Source organism: Erpetoichthys calabaricus, chromosome 18, assembly GCF_900747795.2.
Source record: "Erpetoichthys calabaricus chromosome 18, fErpCal1.3, whole genome shotgun sequence".
Lineage (NCBI taxonomy): Eukaryota > Metazoa > Chordata > Cladistia > Polypteriformes > Polypteridae > Erpetoichthys > Erpetoichthys calabaricus.
In genome coordinates this window covers 32,257,328-32,276,984 of record NC_041411.2, presented here as the reverse complement: position 1 = coordinate 32,276,984, position 19,657 = coordinate 32,257,328, and the positions used below count along the sequence as shown (strand labels likewise).

The 19,657-nt window shown below is 39.8% G+C and overlaps 1 protein-coding gene across 3 annotated transcripts in view; it reads left to right on the top strand.

Moving 5' to 3' along the window:
• The window catches only part of stab1 (stabilin 1), a 210,170-nt gene that overhangs the window by 66,159 nt on the left and 124,354 nt on the right, over positions 1–19,657 (top strand). For all 3 annotated transcript variants that reach the window (XM_051920983.1, XM_051920982.1, XM_051920984.1), the window contains exons 31-35: positions 1,069–1,146; positions 4,984–5,085; positions 8,924–9,031; positions 12,378–12,509; positions 15,832–15,960. In XM_051920983.1, coding sequence (XP_051776943.1) covers positions 1,069–1,146; positions 4,984–5,085; positions 8,924–9,031; positions 12,378–12,509; positions 15,832–15,960 — 549 coding nt within the window. The remainder of the gene's footprint in view (positions 1–1,068; positions 1,147–4,983; positions 5,086–8,923; positions 9,032–12,377; positions 12,510–15,831; positions 15,961–19,657) is intronic.

Below are 19,657 nucleotides of genomic sequence, written 5' to 3'. Positions count from 1 at the left end.
TGGCAAACAAAATCACGGCCTGTACAGTGGCAGAGTTAGTGCTGTGACCTCACCTCGATTATAAATTGACTGTGATCGTCTGGCTCAGTCACTGTCTTTGTGAAATTTTTGCTTGTTGTCCCAATATCTGCCTGGGTATGCCCTCGATACTGTGATATATGTTCAATAATCTGAATGTTAAGCTTATTGAGTGTACTAAATGCCTTCTTTTTAAGGTACATGAGGTGCTGGAGTTTATCTCTCTTATTACTCAGATCTTCCCATTACATCGCAAAGACATGCAGCTTAGGTCAATGGCTACCTCTAAATTCACCCAGTGAGCCTATGATAGACAGTTGTCCCGTCCAGAGCCAGTTAGTTCCCTTGCACAGGTTGTTTCAGGGGTTGCTCTGGCTCTTCCCACGACACCATAATGGTTAAAAGGATTCAGGAAGTGAATGGTTAGAATGATGTAACAAAAGAATTTTAACGTGTTGTTGCTCTTTTTTCTTTTCTTAGGGCTACCATATGTCCAGGTTTCCCCTAGAAATGTCTTTTTTTAGCTGCCTATCTCGCCATTCAGGCAGATTTTACAAAACTGTCAGTTTAACCAGGTTTTTCACACTGTGGCCCATCATTCCAAACCATTCTTTTGTTTCACGTCTTTTATTTTAAGTTTAACTTACCTTATAACCCTTAACAAACACCAGTTGAACCCGCAAGGGTGCTGCTTTGCCGTAAATCAGCGGTTCTGAAATGGTGCGTTACGCACATTGTGGAAGTAAAACCCAAAAATACCCAGAACAACCTCCCTACTCTTACTTGGAGAAAGACCCCATCTTCCACTTTGCAATTTTTACTAATTTTTGTGTCCTCTTTTTTGGCTTGGGAAATATGGTTTCCCTATTTTTTTCTTACATTTGTGAACTGCATCATCTTTCAGGTTTGGAGGTGGCAATATTTTATATTTAAATTGTATACTTTGGAGAAGAACAGTTTGCTTTCTATGTATACCTTATGTAATATGAAGTCAGTTCAATAAAAAATTAATGTATGATTTATAATGAAAACAAACTTAATCTTTTTCAGACGGTTATGATACAGAACGCAAATATCCTCATCTCCGATATACCAGCAGTTAATGGATATATTCACATCATTGACAAGGTAAAAACAACAACATGGCGGAATTCTGGGCCGTGAATCCTAAACTATGGTGATGATTACAAACTTATCATAGCAACAGTAAGAAACAACTTTTAAATGAACAAAATCCTGCCAGAATTCTATTGTATGTTGTTAAAATTTGTTTTGATATAAGAGTCGTAAGCATTAACTTCTGTGAAATTAAATCAACTTTGTGCACTTATACCTAGCAATCAAAATGTATATTTGTATTTACAGTCATATGAAAAAGTTTAGGAACCCCTCTTAATCCTTTGGATTTTTGTTTGTCATTGGCTGAGCTTTCAAAGTAGCAACTTCCTTTTAATATATGGCATGCCTTATGGAAACAATAGTATTTCAACAGTGACATTAAGTTTATTGGATTAACAGAAAACATGCAATATGCATCATAACAAAATTAGACAGGTGCATAAATATGGGCACCCCAACAGAGATATGACATCAATACTTAGTTGAGCCTCCTTTTGTAAATATAACAGCCTCTAGACACTGTCCTCCTATAGCGTTTGATGAGTGTCTGGATTCTGGATGGAGGTATAGTTGACCATGCTTCCATACAAAATCTGTCCAGTTAAATTTGACGGCTGCCAAGCATGGACAGCCTGCTTCAAATCATCCCATAGATTTTCGATGATCTTCAAGTCAGGGGACTGTGACGGCCATTCCAGAACATTGTACTTCTCCCTCTGCATGAATGCCTTTGTAGATTTCGAACTGTGTTTTGGGTCATTGTCTTGTTGGAATATCCAACCCCTGCATAACTTCAACTTTGTGACTGGTGCTTGAATATTATCCTGAAGAATTTGTTGATATTGGGTTGAATTCATCCGATTATTATTGTGATATAACGCATGATTATTATTGTTTTCGTTAACTTTTTTATACACTAGCTTCAAAAATGGTTTTATAAACATAAACTTAGTTTATTAGTATGTTTTGCACGTTCACTGTTTCACTGTGAGGTCTTTGGAATTTTTTCTTTTTTTTTTCCTTTATTTAAAGCATACAACATTCCATACATTCAAGTCAAACTTAACAAAACTGAACTAAAATCAAATCAACCCCCCATCATGAGAACGATAGGGAGGCCAACAACTAGAGCAAAACTGTTAAAGAGTAGTAAAAAGAGAAAGGACTCTTTTCCCCCAATTTAAATGTTTTTTCTAAAATGTTATTGATTAAGTCCTGCCAGGTTTTAAAAAAGTTTTGCACAGTTCCTCTAACTGAGAATTTGATTTTTTCCAGTTTCAAATAGTATAAAGCATCAGTTACCCACTGACTTAAAAGAGGTGGGTTAGGATTCTTCCATTTGAGCAAAATAAGTCTACATGCTAATAGTGAAGTAAAGGCAATTACGGTTTGTTTGTCCTTCTCCACTTTACGCCCATCTGGAAGTCCACCAAACACAGCTGTTAGTGGATTAGGAGGGATTGTGACACAAAGACTGTCTGATAGACATTTAAAATTTTTGTCCAGAATGATGTTAATTTGGTAAACACCCAGAATATGTGGCCCAGTGAGGCTGGGGCTCGATTGCAACGTTTACAGCTTGGGTCTTGCCCTGGAAATATTTTGGATAATTTCAAACAAGATAGATGTGCTCGATAAAAGATTTTAAGTTGAATAATTAAATGTTTTGCACATATGGAGCTCGAGTGAATTCTGTGCATGGCTGCCTTCCACTCCTTTTCTGAAATGTTGAGTAAGAGATCCTTTTCCCACTTTACTCTTGGATCTTTTAAAGGAAGAAATTTTAAAATGTTTTTATATATTATAGAAGTGCTGTCTGAGTCCCCAAGACTGATCAATACTTTCTTGGAATTTATTCAAGTGACAGAAGTGTCCATCACTAACCAGAAATAGAAACCAAAGAGCAAGCGAGAGGCGATGAATCGTGAACCTTCATAAATAGACAAAACAAAATTTAAGTTGAGAAGTCAATACTCAGGAACCTAAAATTTTTAAAGTGTGTGTATCTATATATATATATATATATATATATAATATATATATATATATAATATATATATATATTTATAAGCAGAATTGAGTATTTATTTATTTTTATTTATAACATAACATAAGAAATTTGACAAACAGGAGGAGACCATTCAGTACATGTAAAATTATAGAGTTGTTTAAACAGACATGAAAACAAAGTAGCTTAGATGGATTATCATAAATGGAGCCCAGCAGTATCTGTCTTTTAATTACTGTTGGTTCCACTGTACTTATTCCTTTCGATATTTTAAAAACTTCAATCTTGTCACCTCTTAATATCCATTTGCTTAAACTGTAAAGGCTCAGCTCTTTTAATCTTTCCTCATAACTCATCCCCTGTAGCCCTGGAATCAGCCTAGTCGTTTTTCTCTGGACCTTTTCTAGTGCTGCTATGTCCTTTTTGTAGCCTGGAGACCAAAACTGCACACAGTACTCCAGATGAGGCCTCACCAGTGTGTTATAAAGCTTAAGCAGAACCTCCTTAGACTTGTACTCCACACACCATGCTATATAACCTAACATTCTGTTAGCCTTCTTAATGGCATCTGAACACTGTCTGGATGTAGAGCATCATGAGTCCACCGTGGCTATCGGGTCCTTCTCATAAGATGTAATTCCAAGTTTCAGATCTCCCATTGTGTATTCAAATCTAATGTTTCCACCTCCTTCATGTAGCACATAACATTTTCTTATATTAAATTTCATCTGCCACAAATCTGCCCAGGCCGGCACGCTGTCCAAGTCCCTCTGTAATTTAATTTAGTTGATTCTCCATTATCTGCCATTCCTCTCACTTTAGCATCTTCTGCATATGTGCCCAGCTTGTTCATTATATTCTTATCCAAATCATTTATGAGGGATACTTCTTGGCTTTTTAATATTAACAAAAAGATTTATTTTGAAATCTGCAAACTCCTAATATGACACCTTCATCCCCAGTGCTGTCTATCCTCACTAAGACGTGGCTTGCCATCTAACTGAAGACGTTTTGCATCCAAATCCATATTTGTGTAAATGGCAACTCCTCCATCTTTTTGGATTTGTCTTTTGTAAATAGTGTCTGCTCATCTTTGTTATACTCATCACCACTTTAGTTAGTCAAGTTTCTGTTATAGATATTATGTCATAATTATGAGCAGCTACATATAAATCCAACGCACTTATTTTAATTTCAATTTTGATATCGTTAAGGTGAGACATTTTTAAGTAATCGCTTTCTTTGTTTTTATAACAGTGGACCAGAACGCTAACAGTTATCTGTCATATTTGTGTTTATGTCACTGCCTGTCAAGTTATGTAAAGCTCTAAACCAGGCTTATCCTAAAGTCCTCGTCCCTGTCCTCATTCACTAGTTCACACAATCCTTGACAAACCTTCTCAAACACCTCGCCATCCCTTTGGTGCCCCTCCAATTCAAATGTGACCCTTCATGGCAGTGGAGGTCCCATTTGTTCAAGAGGGAGTCCCATTAATCCTATGCTCCTCTATCATATACTAAGTTGGGGGTAATGAGGGTCCTGGCATCTTCTGGCAACACAGGAGCCAGCATGACAGTGGAATAACAACTTTACTCAAATTAATCTAAAAAACTATTTTTAACCTCAGACAAAGATTGCAAGTTTTTTATGCAAGTCAGCTCTCAGACGCACAGTATCTGCGTAGGTGTGTCATTTTTCTAGGTGGCCAAATGTGCCCTGCTGTTATGGTATTTTTTATTTAGCCCTTCAGTATTTTATTTTTGACATTCTCTTTTCTGAGTAATCACTTTAAGGATATTTTAATGTTGAGAAAGCAAGACATGTTCTCTTTTTTTAGGTTTTGATTCCACCCCTGGCAGATGTCCCAGCACCTCCTCCAAGTCTGATGCAAGTCTTGAATCAAACTTCTGATTTCAGCATATTCAGGGACACTTTAATGGTAAAGCTATTTTTGTTATATTTTAATTGTCTGAAACAAGGAAAGTTAGTTTGACTTCCTCTGAAACTGCTGTTATGCTTGTCAGAATAGGACAGAGGGGAGAATTTTGTCTTTGACGTTGACTGAGTGAGTTTTTAGTGAAGACTGAGCAGACCAGTTAAGCTATACATCTGAGCACAGCAATGGAGAAGTGCCCGTCTTTACTGGATACTTGTCCACATGAGGGCACAACTAACTTAGGGTCATCCACTAACCTAACTGCATTCTGGGGAAAAAAACAGGAGTTTCCAGAAGAAACCCATGTGATCAGTCAGTGCATTCACAGGCACACACATAATCGGGTTAAGTTGAATAACCCAATTAAGACAGTAACCTGATTTCTCAATAAACCACATTTACATGCGTAAGTAATCTTCCGGAATTCACCTTTGGCAAACGTCATTAACCTGCTCAAAACAGTTAAACGTCATCATTGGCCGCCATGAATCTGAAAATAAGCCTGATGCTTGTGATCATTTTCTTGTATTTTATGTTATGTCAAATTGATAATTTTGTCATATGTTTCCGGTATTGGAATGCAAGCAGCAAACTTATTTCCGCTTGGATGTGCAATTGAACCCCACAAAGGACCTGTTCTGCGGTGGGTTGGCACCCTGCCCGGGATTGGTTCCCTGCCTTGTGCCCTGTGTTGGCTGGGATTGGCTCCAGCGGACCCCCGTGACCCTGTTTGGATTCAGCGGGTTGGAAAATGGATGGATGGAAAGGACCTGTTGCATGTACTTCCTGCTAGGGATGCACCGATACCACTTTTTTGGAAAACGAGTACGAGTACTTGCATTTCAGTACTCGCCGATACCGAGTACTTGCCGATACCGAGTATTTAATAAAAACATGATTTAAATTTACAGGTAACAGCTTTAGTCATATAATTTAACAAAAAAAACAAGAAACTCTCGTCTATCCACTGGGAGGTTAGGCTAATTAGCGACACGGGGCTAACACTGCTTGTCCAAATATCCGTGGTGAAACTAAACGCAGAGGAGGCTTGCAGTAGGCTGTGGATATGTTTTTTCACGGAGTCGTGTAGTTTAGGCAGCTCCGTGTCAGTCATGTAGCGGCGGCTTGGGATATCATATCTGGGCTCCAGAACATGGAGGAGACGCAGGAATCCCACATTTTCTACCTCCGAGAGTGGCTGGTCACTCAATGCAATGTACTCGATAATTGCCTGTGTTATTTTCACAGCACGTGGAGTGTCTCTGGGCATTTTCTCTCGTCTTGCAAGAGTTTGCTGCAGCGTGGGTTGTGTTGGTTTAGAAGCGTGGGTAAACTCTTTGTACTCGTTGTCGTGTTGGGATTTTAGGTGCTTGATTAAATTACTTGTGTTAAATGCGCTACCTTTTGAGCCTCCTCTGGACAATTTCGCTGAGCACAATTTGCAGTCCGCCTTTGTTTTGTCGTCTTCATTCACTTTGAAATAGTTCCACACGGCTGACATGTCTCGCCTCACCTTGCCTTCTCCCCGCTCTGAGCTGCAGCCGGGGCCTGGGGGCGGGCACTCGGCGCCTGTGATTAACCCCTTACACGCCGCTCAAACATAGACATTTCTCAGACCGTGGTATCGGTCCCCGGTATCAGGGGACTTTTAACGAGTACGAGTACTTTAGAAAATGTGGTATCGAGGCCGATACCAGATACCCGTTTCGGTATCGGTGCATCCCTACTTCCTGCCTTATAGCAAGTGTTGCTGGAATAATAATAACGCAGGCATTTTTAACTTCATGAAGATAAGGACTGCTTTAGGTTACTTGTTACTTTAAAAGCTTTAAAAACTGCATAACGTACATTACTTTTATTAACCTTCTGCTCTCAAAATTGTGTTGCTGTGTTTATCGCTGTATGTTTAGGTCAACCTAAATTGACCTATTTCTGAAATACTGAGACAGATTATTTCAGCCAGGAGAAGGAATAATTTGAATGCCAGAATATTTGCCTCTGGAAATTTATTTTGTGGACACATCAACCTATGACAGCTGAAAATGTGTGCACAGGCTGATAGAGTTCAATGGACATGCGCAAATTACTAAGAGCTAAACAGCAATAACCTGATTAAGGGTTTACACGGCCACATAATTGGTACAACGGATGGTATACAGGTACCAGGATTGACTCCCTTCCTTTACCCAGGTGGCAAATGAGCAGTGGCAGGTTATTTCTTGTCTAAGCCAGAACAGAGGCAGAAGTGAGCATGCTGGCATCCAAGCAGGGTTGGACTGAAGTACAATACCCAGCCAGTGTCAGTGAAGGACAGCAGGCCATAGCCTGTAGTTCTAACTAGGTCCCCCGATACACTAGATGGCAGCATCCCTAGCTGGGTCAGGATTTCTACAGGGACAACCGCAGGGCATTCTGGGACCTGTAGTGCCATGGGGCAGCTCTTTTGTGTTCCATGGGGGCTGTCAGGTTGAGTTGGTGGGATTAATGATCCCTACTTTGTGGAACTTCTGATTGTCCCAAACGTCCTTCCAATGGGCTATGCCCTAGCACTGCAAGTGCTCCCGGGTCCTTGGTAACAAGAGTCACTCAACCTCACCCAGATGAGTCAGAATCAAGTGGAAAAGAGCAAAGTCCACCTGAAGGAGTGGAAGGGGAAAGAGGTAGAAGAAGAATTGCGTTGCATTTGCCACTGTTAAAGAGAAGCCTTTTTGAAGGTATTTTGTATAATAAAACACGTATTTGTACCCAGGACTTGTGTCTGTGTAGTTGCGTCTGGAGTTTAGAAGTCAAACGGATTATTTGCTGAGACATCTGCCTCTTTTGATCAGTTTTCTCAGAGGCCAATAAGATGATTTCTCTAACCAGATTAAGGGTTTACATGGCATTTTATAAATCAGGTTTCTGTGAATAACCAGGTTATTGAAGTGCCTGTAAATGCACTAAAACAGGGACTACTGAACGTACCACCAAAACTACCTGCTGTGCTGCCATACAGCTTAAATAACTAGAAAACTAAAGAAAATATTTGTCTTCAGGGGAAATTGCTTTTTTTTTTTTAATCTAATTTTACCATAGGCATTGCCGAGACTGCATTTGTAGCTTTGTTTTCTCTCCCTCGGGTGCCTTCTGAACTATTTCTCTGTGATTTATTAAACTCAATGTTTGATTAAAGTTTTGTAATGAGTATCTGTGGAGCACTCTGTGCCATGTTGTTATAAAGAAAACTGAATTTAAGGTTACAAGATGGTACAATGTGTACTGCTCCCATGTGTCGTCAATTATTTCAGTGGTCTGTGCTCTACCTGTATTTATGTGGGTTTTCCCATCAGTCCCGAGAGATACCATAACCTCAGACTGCGTCAATGAGAGTGTGTGGTATGTCAATGGCTGTGCCTCATGAAGACCCCAGCCAGAGTCGATTGTTACGAAGCTGTTACTGTGACAGGGTAGACTTTTAAGATTGAAAACCGGATGAATGGATACATAACCCTAAATGGTAATATTTTAACAAAGATGCTCTTATCTTAACTTTTACAAAAAAAGCTTATTCAATCATACAATTTCTTGCCCAATATTGTGAGAAGTCAAGCAAAATGACACCTTTTATTGGCTAACTAATTACATCTTGCCTGAAGACCCCTTTGCATATTGTAATCTTTCTAGTTAGCCAATAAAAGGTGTCATTTTTGCTTGACTTCTCACTACATCCATAATGGCTAACACGGTATAACACCCTAGTACTATTGCTCAATATTTAAATAAAAATAACATAACAGTAAATAATGTCGTACAACAGAAACATACATGATGGCTGTTTTTTTTTTGTGTTTTTTCATTTTAGAGCTACAACCTGACGGCTGAAATTGAAGCTCTTGAAGCATACACTCTTCTTGTTCCACTCAACAAAGCAATAGAAGATCATCTAAATGAAACACAATCGGAGAAAATGGTACAATTATCTCACATTAACAGCAATAATTCTTAAAATGGTTAATCTGCAAAGGTGTATGTGGCTTTGCTGACTAATAACCTGCATATGTTTCTAGGTTTCTCACCTATTGTTGCATTTCTATTTGTTTATGCATAATAGAAAAAGTTACACATTGATATTTTAGATTCTGCCGTGGGTGCAGAGACAAATGCACTTTGCAAAAACCGACCATGGAAGTAAAAACTTAAATAATCATAGCCAGTATTTGTCATGCTAGGTCTCCTCTCATAATATCTCTTCTTACATTTGTAACCGGTACTATTGAAGTCCTTTGTTGCCACTACCTTTCCTTGCTAAATTCTCTGCCAATGCCAATGTATCCCAAAACAAAAAAATTGTGGACTTTCATTCCGATAACCTGTCAGTTTGTCTTAGGTTGTCAGTATTCTTTGGAATAGTGGGCTTGTGTTTGCAAACCTCAAACAATGGCTTCTCAAGGGGCCTCCTTTATAAAACTTGCATACGCACAAAAAGAGACTCCCCATGCATACGTCAGGATTTATGTAAGAAAACTTGAAGGTGCGATTATTTATGGCAATTCTGACCCATCTGTATAAAACGCTTCAGAGAAACTGGGAAATGCAGACAAAGCAGTTAAACGATGACTCACACACGTTATTATAATATCATAATTATAGTATATATGTGGCACTGGGTGTGTGGCCCACCTGCCAAGTTGTTTTGCCTGCCTAAGGGAAAGTCGTCTGTGATGGAGAATCACAGGAATCGTTGGGTCCTTTCATTGGATTGGCTGGCCCAGCGATGAATCAGCTGTGGAATGGCCAATAGGGGGAGGCAGCTTGATGGCCAAGGTCTCCCGGACTCTGAACAAATCCAAATCATATTATGGGATATCATTTACTGTTGAATTTTGCTCTGTACTTGTAATATTTCTATTGCACTGTTATATTGTATGGAGGATTACTTGTGTTGTGTTCTGTTTCTTTGTATTGTATTGCATTTACCCCCCTTTTTTGACACCCACTGCACACCCAGCCTACCTGGAAAGGGGTCTCTCTTTGAACTGCCTTTCCCAAGGTTTCTTCCATTGTTTCCCTACAAGGGTTTTTTTGGGAGTGTTTCCTTGTCTTCTTAGAGAGTCAAGGCTGGGGGGCTGTCAAAAGGCAGGGCCTGTTAAAGCCCATTGCGGCACTTCTTGTGTGATTTTGGGCTATACAGCAATAAATTGTATTGTATTGTATAATATGGGTTCTGTGATAAGAACTGTTAATGTGACAAACATATTAAACCTCAGAAGTGTTGAATATGATCTACAGACGGTATTTCAGTTCCCGTTTAAGATGGCCAATGCTGCACATTTTCATTGAAGAATTTCTTGGGTTTTTCATTAGTTTATATTGGGAAACCTGTTGTCACTATACCCAACCACCCAAAACCCCACCACCCCCCACCTCCTCATATGTGATGAGGCATGTCATTGCGGCCTCGGTCAACCCATGATTCATTTACTTTGAGGCAAACAAGCTTTGGCAGACCTTAGTTTTTCATATGGTTTGTTATTCATTGTATCAGCAGTAGTGTCCTTACATGTGCAAGGTAATAGCGGCTACCTGCTCAGACCCTGGCACCATATGTCTTTCTTAGAGACACAGAGAAGAGGTGCTAGAGTTCCACACATGACCCTGTGAGCTCAGTTGCAAAGCTCAGGGAGATGCTCTTTGATTGCAGATGACGGGGTCTAAATGTGTCAGGAGGGAGAATACACTATCAGCCAGTGAACATCTGCAGCATTGTGACTGCTTATGTATGAGGGTGATTAGCACTGAGACATGTTCACCAATGTACATTTACAAGCTGATTGTCTTTTATATATAAACGTCTACGCGTGGAAGTGTGTGTGTGTCTGTCTGTCCGGCCCGGAAGTGCGAGGCTACAGCATGAAGCTCAAAGAGCCAGCAAGGTGGCCCCAAGTTAAGGAGTCGGAAGAAGAAAAAAGTACGAATCTACAGCATGAAGCAGAAAGAAAGCGACTCCATCGCCTAAGTGAAACCGACGACGAAAGACAAACTCACGTAGCCACTAATGCCTAAGCAAGGCAAGCACATCGGCAAAACGAAACCTCCGAGAAGAGAGAAACTCGCTTAGCCACTGATGGACAAAGGGGTGAGCATGTCCACAAAACAAAACCGCCAACTCTACATTTCAATTTCTTTCTGACAATATCAATAGATTCTAGGAGTTCGGGATTTTTACAGCACGGGCTTACATCACTAGTTATTAATAAAAGGCTAGGGTTTGTGAAAACGGACATTACCCCTCACCTGCCTGAAGGCTTTGTGATTGTACTCTCCACCAACATGTTAGTTTCACTTGTGTTTACCTCTGTCTCTCAGGGTTAGAGTTAGGGTTTTTTTTTTTTTTTTTTTTGCCATACACATTTTTCCTGTTTTTTTGTGGCGTGGGCATATTTTTATAATAAAATTCACTCAAAGATTTACAAAAAGAGGCCCCAGGTCCCTGTACAGATCAGGGAAAATGAGAGACTAGAGTCTGAACTGTGTTGTGGCACTTCTACAATAAGTGTTGCTACACATGCTGTCCTTTTCTCTTATTTTTGTTATGACATCTGATTTGTAGCTCATTACAGGGTAAAGGGACTCTTCAAAAAAAAAAAAAAAAGTCCATAAATGTCCTTGTATTATAAGAGCAAAGGAAGCAAAGAAAAGATTAGGTTTCCAATTACAGTAGATTTTAAAGAAAGTATCCGCAAACTCGGATGGTGATTTCCAGTTTAAACAGTGTTGCGTTAATGATATTTCTGGGAAGTGTAAGGTTGGCAGTGGACTCGGGAATCATGGCAGCTGATGCTCAAGATAGTGAGTGACATTTATGGAAGAAAAATGACGTTGCAATAAGAAATAAATAATAATGATAAAAAAAAAACAACATCACAGAGAAAATGTATTCTTTTTAGGAAAAATTAACAAAAACACAACAGAATTGTGACAAAGTGCAGCTGAGGGGGTTTCATATTACGGCTTTTCAAGCTCTCTCTTAGGCTCCATGATGGGAAAGCATATTGCACATAGTCTGGGGTGGTCCTCTCTCAAACCTTCTGTTTCAAACACAGAAGAATCAATTCACAGCAAAGTAAGGACTTGCATGGTTTTATAATTAATGGAGGTCCTCTTCATGATTTACTTTGACCAGCACTTTACTTTCATGATAAAGTGTAATTATTATTTGGATGAAATAATTGACATAAAATTCAGCAAAGAAATGTACATGGAAAGAGTTTAGTTAAAATAATTTACCTTGCCTTTTTTATTTCTCATTTTAACAGAAGGAAGACGTTGTGCGCTATCATATAATCAAGGGGGTAACACTGCTGCCCCAAAACCTGAGGAATGGAGTCCACCCTAGCACTCTGTTGGGACAGTCGTTTGAAGTAATGTTTCACATAATTCAGAATGAGGTAGGTTGTATTATTGGGCGTTCATTGCTTGCTTGTAGTATTAACTGGACACTGAAGAAATGAAAGTTGTTGGTATGCTTTGAGTGTTGAAGCCGCACAGGAGAAGAGCGTCTATCATCTCCAGTATCTCAAAAGCTGGGGCAGATGCCGGGAAGACGTTTGGTAGTGAACTGGGGCAACACTTTTTAGAAGTGTGCCTTCATCCCAGGCTTGATTTTGCTGAATTTTGATGTATTTAAAGTAGTGGGTGACTTATCTTTTTCAACTGGAATAATCCTAACTTGCCTATTTTAAGTCAGTGGGTAACTGATGTTATATAGTGTTTGAAATTGGAAAAAATCAAATCTTGGCAGGATCTAATCAATAACATTTTAGAATAAACATTTAAATTGAGGAAGCAGATTCTCTCCCCTCTTTTACTTCATTTATCTTTATTCATTTCTTAAACTATCTCTTAACTTATTTTTACTAGCTTAAAGTTTTACTCTGCTAGCCTAGCTCTCTTTCTCATGGGTGGAGGTTGATTTGTTTCGAACCTATTTTTGTAAAACTTGACTTATTTGTTTGGAATGTTATTTGATTTTAATAAAATCAATAAAATCCAAAAATAAAAATAAAGTAGTGGGTGGCAAGATGTTACCAATCCCATTCACATTTGTTTTGACAAAAATTTCTGTTGCGTTCCATTTCTCTGACTGGCAGCATCTTGTGCCTCTGCTGCTTAGTGACTATCTGCAAACACCTAGACATGACTGGAGCCTTATTTAAGGTCATGTAGTTCTTTATGGGCTTAGTTTAGTCTTGAAGCTAACCTGTTTTCAAGTGATTAGCAATTCATTTTGCTACTCATTTTTCAATGTGTTTTGATTTTCCACTTTGTGTTGTGTACTTATTAGTTATGTTTTGGTCTTGCAATCTTGTTTGGTCTGTATGGTCCCCCTATCTCTGTGTGAATGTTTCTATAGGCACTTCAGTCTTAATAATAATTGTTTGCTTTTACAGTATATTGTGCTTTTCTCACTACTGGGGCGGAGTGATGGCTCTTAGTTAGGGATCTGCACTGGTAATTGGAAGGTTGCTGGTTCAAATCCTGTAAACGCCCGCAGTGACTCTACTTCGTTGGGCCCTCGGGCCAAGGCCCTTAACCTGTAATTGCTCCGTCCTGGGTATGACGTTAATCTGCATCCAGCCCTGCAAGTAGGCCCTCCAACCTGCAGGGAAAAACCTGGGGGTTGGTGGCAGAATTGGCACTCCAGCCACCATAAAAAACCTCACACTCTTCCATTCCATCTGAACTTGTTTGGTGCTGAGGTGTCACCCATTGCATGGCTGCACTTGGGTCCTAAGTTGATTTGTCATGTGGTGGTTGTGACAATGTGCAGTATCAACGTGTGCTCCTAACCTCTCCTCCTCTCACTACTCAAAGCACTTTTCATACTTAGTGGGTAGCCACTTCAACCACCACCAATGTGCAGAATCCACCTGAATGATGTCTGCTCACCACACATTAGCTGTTAGGTGGTGAAGCAGTGAGAGAGAGAGCACCAATTAGAGATAGGGGGCCAGAATGACAAGGCTATGGTGGGCAATTTAGCCTGGACATTGGCATGCACCCTACTTTTTATGAAAAATGCCCAGGGATCTTTTATGACCAGAGAGAGTCAGGACTTCTATTTTACATCCCATCTGAAGGGCAGTGCCATTTTTACAGCACAGTGTCCCCATCACTGCACTGGGGCATTGGATCCATCCATCCATCTTCTGAACCCACTTATCCATGACAAGATCGAAGTGCAAGGCAGGAACAATCCATGAGAGTGTTGGTCCATTGCAGAGTGAACACATACACAGGCCAATTTAACCGTGCCAGTTCACCTAACTTTCATGTCTGTGATCTGTGGGGGGAAACTGGCACACCTCAAGGACATTGGATGGACATGGGAGCACCCAGGACGTGAACCCTGGTCTCCATGTTGTGAGGCACTGTGCCATTCTTTACTAGCCATGTTCTGTTTTTTCTACACTGTCATCTCTCATCGAGATTTAGCTGCGATGTAGTCGTCCTCAGAAGTAGTTCAGTCCAGGTGTCTTTGGACTCAAAGTATCCACTTAATGGCTTTGTCTGATGAACAAAGGCAACAAAAGCACAAAGAAAGAGGAATGTAAGACCCAGGATATCAGGTGAACAGAGGTTCTTAAATGCACAAAGTGACCAAAACAGACCGACTTAGCATTGCACATTGTGTCCATTTTAATAAATGGGAGTTTTGCTAGTGTAACATATTGTAAGTTCATAATAAAAGTAGAAAATAGCTTTGGGTGCTTAATACTTTTTCAATGCACTGTAAGTTGGTTCCAGAAATAATCTTGCTTAAGATTCTCATTTAGCACTATCACACTTGTTCAAAGGCTTTCAGTTTTTAAAGCAGATTTCTCCTTGCTCTTCATTTGAGTGCTCAAAATTTTCCAGGGACTGGATGACACAATGGTTAAAGTATTTTCTCATTGCTTAAGGAGTATGGGTTTGAATCTCAGCCCAGACCCTGCTTTGCGTATAGCTGTATGTTCTCCATTTGTTTAGGTTTTTTTCTCTCTCCACATCCTAAGGTCTTATACTTTAATGTGTAGGAAGGAGACACAGCAAAGTGAAAAGGTTTGGGCACCACCTTGTGGAAGAATGCACAATAATGCAAAAATTTGTAGTGAGGTCTTTACAGACACAAATTCAGAACAGAACTGAGCACAAGATGGCCGGTTCCTGGGTTATATAGTCACTCAGCAGAAAGGGGCGGGTCCAGGAATGCACACAGCGGAAGTGACATCAGCGGCAGAGTGGCTGTCAGTCTTCCATTCTGCAGTAGGAGAAGGAGAGAGAGGACATTAGACCACAGGACCACAGCCCCTGGTTCGGCGGGTAATTACGATCACCAGAGCCATTAACCTGCCTCCCATGCGCATACACCTGTTAACTGACGGCTCCCAACTGGCCATGAAGGACTAAATATGAATGCATAAATAAGTGTGTCCTGCAATAAAATAATATAGATCCTCTCTTATATTTAATTTTACTGGATCAGCTCTGCCATCCATAATAATTAATTGCATTAAGGAAATTCATCAATTGCAGCTGAAATAGTCTTGCCCTGGTTCTGTGCATCCATGGACTCAGCCTTTTCCGCATCTTGTGATCTGCTGCATAAAAACTGTGACCTGCTGGTATTTGATTTTACTTTGAAACACTGCACATTGTGTTTTCAAGAAATGGCAGGGTTTAAATTGCTTTGTGCTTTCTCTAACCACAAATTCCAACTCTTACTTTCAGACTTTCGTTAATGAAGTTCCACTGGAGAAGATATTTAACTTGACAAAAAAAGGAATAGTAATGGCTGTTCCTCAAATTTTAGAAGTTCATGAAAATCGATGTGACCGGCAAATAATGATTCGGAAGCAGGTAAGAGGTTTTATTTGTTTCTGCTGTGAATATTTTTAGTGTCCATTTAATAGCACCACATAATTTGGATATAGTACAAGCCGTATGTAATAACTTCATTGGCTGCTTAGAACTTTAGGGACCTTCAGATCTCGATTTGATATTATTTTGAAGAATCTAGGTAAATAGGATTGGTGATCTTGTTGGGCTGATTGGCCTGTTCTCATCACGATTGTTCCCATGTTCTAGTCTGGGAAGCTTTGTAATATGTAAAGTATATAGCAAAGACGTGTTCAAAATTCTCCTTGATACCAAGAAATACAAAACTGAAAATCATAAAGCAGACTAAGTGAGGGATTTGTGTAACCCCATTAGCCAAATCAGCAGGATCAAACTGCAAGACTCCCCACTCCTCTCTGGCTTACATTTGCATGATGTAGGCTTCAGAAACCCATCCGTCCGTCCATCCTCCTAACTTGCTAATCCAGGGCATGGTCACAGTACAGCTGTAGCCTATCCAAGCAGTCATTAGGCACAAGGCACCAGTGGCTTCAGACATCATTAACCTAATATTTTCATGTTTGTTAAAAATACCCTTATGAATAAAAAGTACTGTTTGAAACATTTTGATGGAACGAGACAAGCACAGGATAAATTAAATGTCAAGTGAAAATGACAGAGCTGGTAGAGTAATGCAATGCTTAGTGTTGCCATTTCATTGAGCCAGCATCCTGGGTTTGAACTCCATGTCTGGCCCTTGTCTGTGCAGTGCTTACATGTTCTGCACATGTCTGTGTGTCTGATTGCTCCAATATAGTCCCCACATGCACAAAGTTGGGATGAGTCCAAAATAGGCCCAGTGATGGACTGGCACTCCTACCAGAGCTGCTTCCTGCCGTTCACCCAGTGGAGTCAAGATACACTGAAGTACCTCCTGACCCTCTCAACTGGCTGAAGTTTGTTTGAGGATGATATTTTGATTTTTTGATTTGATATACTTTACTAATCCTCATGGGGAAATTGTCTTTGCATGATCTTTGGGGGTCAGAGCACATGGTGAGCCAATGTACACCACCCCAGGAGCAATTTTCAGATTAAGCACCTTGCTCGAGGGCCCAATAGAGTAGGGTCCCTTCTGGCAGTGATGGGATTTGACCTGGCAGCCTTCCAGATACCACTACAGATCCTTAGCCACAGAACTACCAATCCACCCTATGAAAATTAAATACATTCAGATAAAGGTTGTATAGCATTTAGCTTATGAAACTAGCACAGTAGAATTAATTGTACTTGTAAGAAGGAGAAACTAATCAAATGTTTACTACACCAAATGCATAAAATAGGGTATTTTCTTGATATGTTTGATTTTCACTCTTCCAGCTCCAAACCACTGAAGCAGTTCCAAAAAATAAAATAGAAATACAGATCCAAAATTCAGTTAACCCAGAACTATTTTAGCTCACCAGCCACACTGGTCTTTCTGTGGGTTTCTAATACATTCTAAAGACATCCATGCCAGGATGATTAGCACATTTAAATTGGATTGGTGTGACCATCTGTTTGCTGTAAATGGTGGCCTTTCCATCCAACACTAGCTTGTGCCTTCTGTCCATTGCATCCAGGATGTTGGCCTAGTTTTACTAAATCAGTATTCCAAAACATTTCCTAATATAATATCCTGCACTTACTAACGTATCACAGTTTATATTCTCAGTCTAAGGGCAGATAATGTAGAATAATGTAGAATCAGCTAAACTGTTACAGAGGAACGTGAACAGCTTACAGACTTGGGTAGAATTGTGGCAGATGAAATTTAATGTAAATAAATGTAAAGTACTGCGGTGGGTTGGCACCCTGCCCGGGATTGGTTCCCTGCCTTGTGCCCTGTGTTGGCTGGGATTGGCTCCAGCAGACCCCCGTGACCCTGTGTTCGGATTCAGCGGGTTGGAAAATGGATGGATGGATGGATAAATGTAAAGTATTCCACATAGGAAGTAACAATGTAAATGAGAGGTCTAAAACTTGAATATACACCTCATGATGAAGACCTGAGTATCATTGTGGAATTATAACTATTTTCATCCAGCCAGTGTACAGAAGTGATCAAGAAAGCTAGTAGGATGTCAGGTTATATGTCACAATGTGTGGAATGCAAGTCAAGGGGGGTTATGCTCAACTTATATAATGCACTGATGAGGACTTACCTGGAGTACTGTGTGCAGTTATGTTCTCCATATTACAAAATAGACATAGCAGCACTAGAGCAAGTCCAGAGAAGAGCAACTAGGCAGATGATGGGACTAAGAGATATGAACTATGAGCAAAGGAGATTAAGAAGGAACATGACTGAAGTGCTTAAAATTATGAAAGGAATTAATACAGAAGATCCCAGTTGTTGCTTTAGATAAATTCTACAATAAGAGCATTAAGGCACGGTTAGAAACTTGTTTAATGCAGATTTCATACAAATGTTAAGTTTTTTTTCATGCAAAGAACTATTGACACATTAAATAAACTACCAAGTAGTGTGATGGTGAGTAGGATTTTAGGGGTCTTCATATCTTAAGTTGATGTTATTTTGGACAATCTAGGGGAATAAGATGGATGAGCACGTTGGGCTGAATGGCCTGTTCTCGTCACAGTTTGCTAATGTTCTATTATTGCCATTCACTGAAGTGTTCCCAAGACCCTATCACCCAGCAACCATGACCATGCAGTTTATTTGTTAAATGGCTGCACAGAAGGTTAGAGCTTATGATTTCTTATTAGATTATAGAACTTGGTCATTTGTAGATTACATTTTTTAGGACTGCAGGAGTGAAGAGGCTGGGCTCCCTTAGACTGCAGGAGCAGGGCACGCCTGTTAATCCAGAGATGTGTGTCTGAATGTTGTTCTCTGGATCAGTTATTTTGCAGATTTGTCTTCTTTATAATACAATATCCTCATTTTGCAGCATTTTATTATTCATTGTAGAGTTTCAGCTGGATGGATCCTGATTTATGTTCTTCAGTTTTTATGCTGACATTTTGACAAAATTTGATTGAGCTATTTACTATAATGTCTGTAGTCCATGGCACAAAGGAAGATAAAAATGCAATAATTCAGTTTCTTCTAGAATTAATGTTCTGTTTCAGTGTCAATTGTTGGAAGAGGAGATTCATTTGAAAACAATTTATGTTGTAACAATTTTAATTGCTTTGATTAAATCAAACTTAAATTACTTTATTTCCAATATAATAGTCTATATTTTACATTAGTGTTTTCAAAATAAGTCTTGCCCTGTGGTGAGATGGTGCCCTGCCTGGGATTTGTTTCCTGTCTTGCACCCTGTGTTGTTTGGGATTGGCTCCAGCAGACCCCCGTGACCCTGTAGTTAGGATATAGCGGGTTGGATGATGGATGGAAAATAAGTCTTTTCTTTAAATATTATTAAATTAACGATGATAGAACAGTAGATAGGAACTACCTCTCTGAGATTCAGTGACCTGGCTTGGGGTCCTCCAGTGTGGACTTTACACATTCTCGGGATACTTGGAGTTCCTCCTGCTTCCCAGCATTTTTAAAATGACCTAATGTGACCAGCATAGTTGTATGCATGAGTGGCACCCGTACTGGACTAGTTACACTGCTCGGGCTGGATCAGGCTCTGCACCCCAATGCTCTGTTTCACCCTCTGACCCTGTAACAAAAAAATAGGTTTGGAACATAAATTAATGG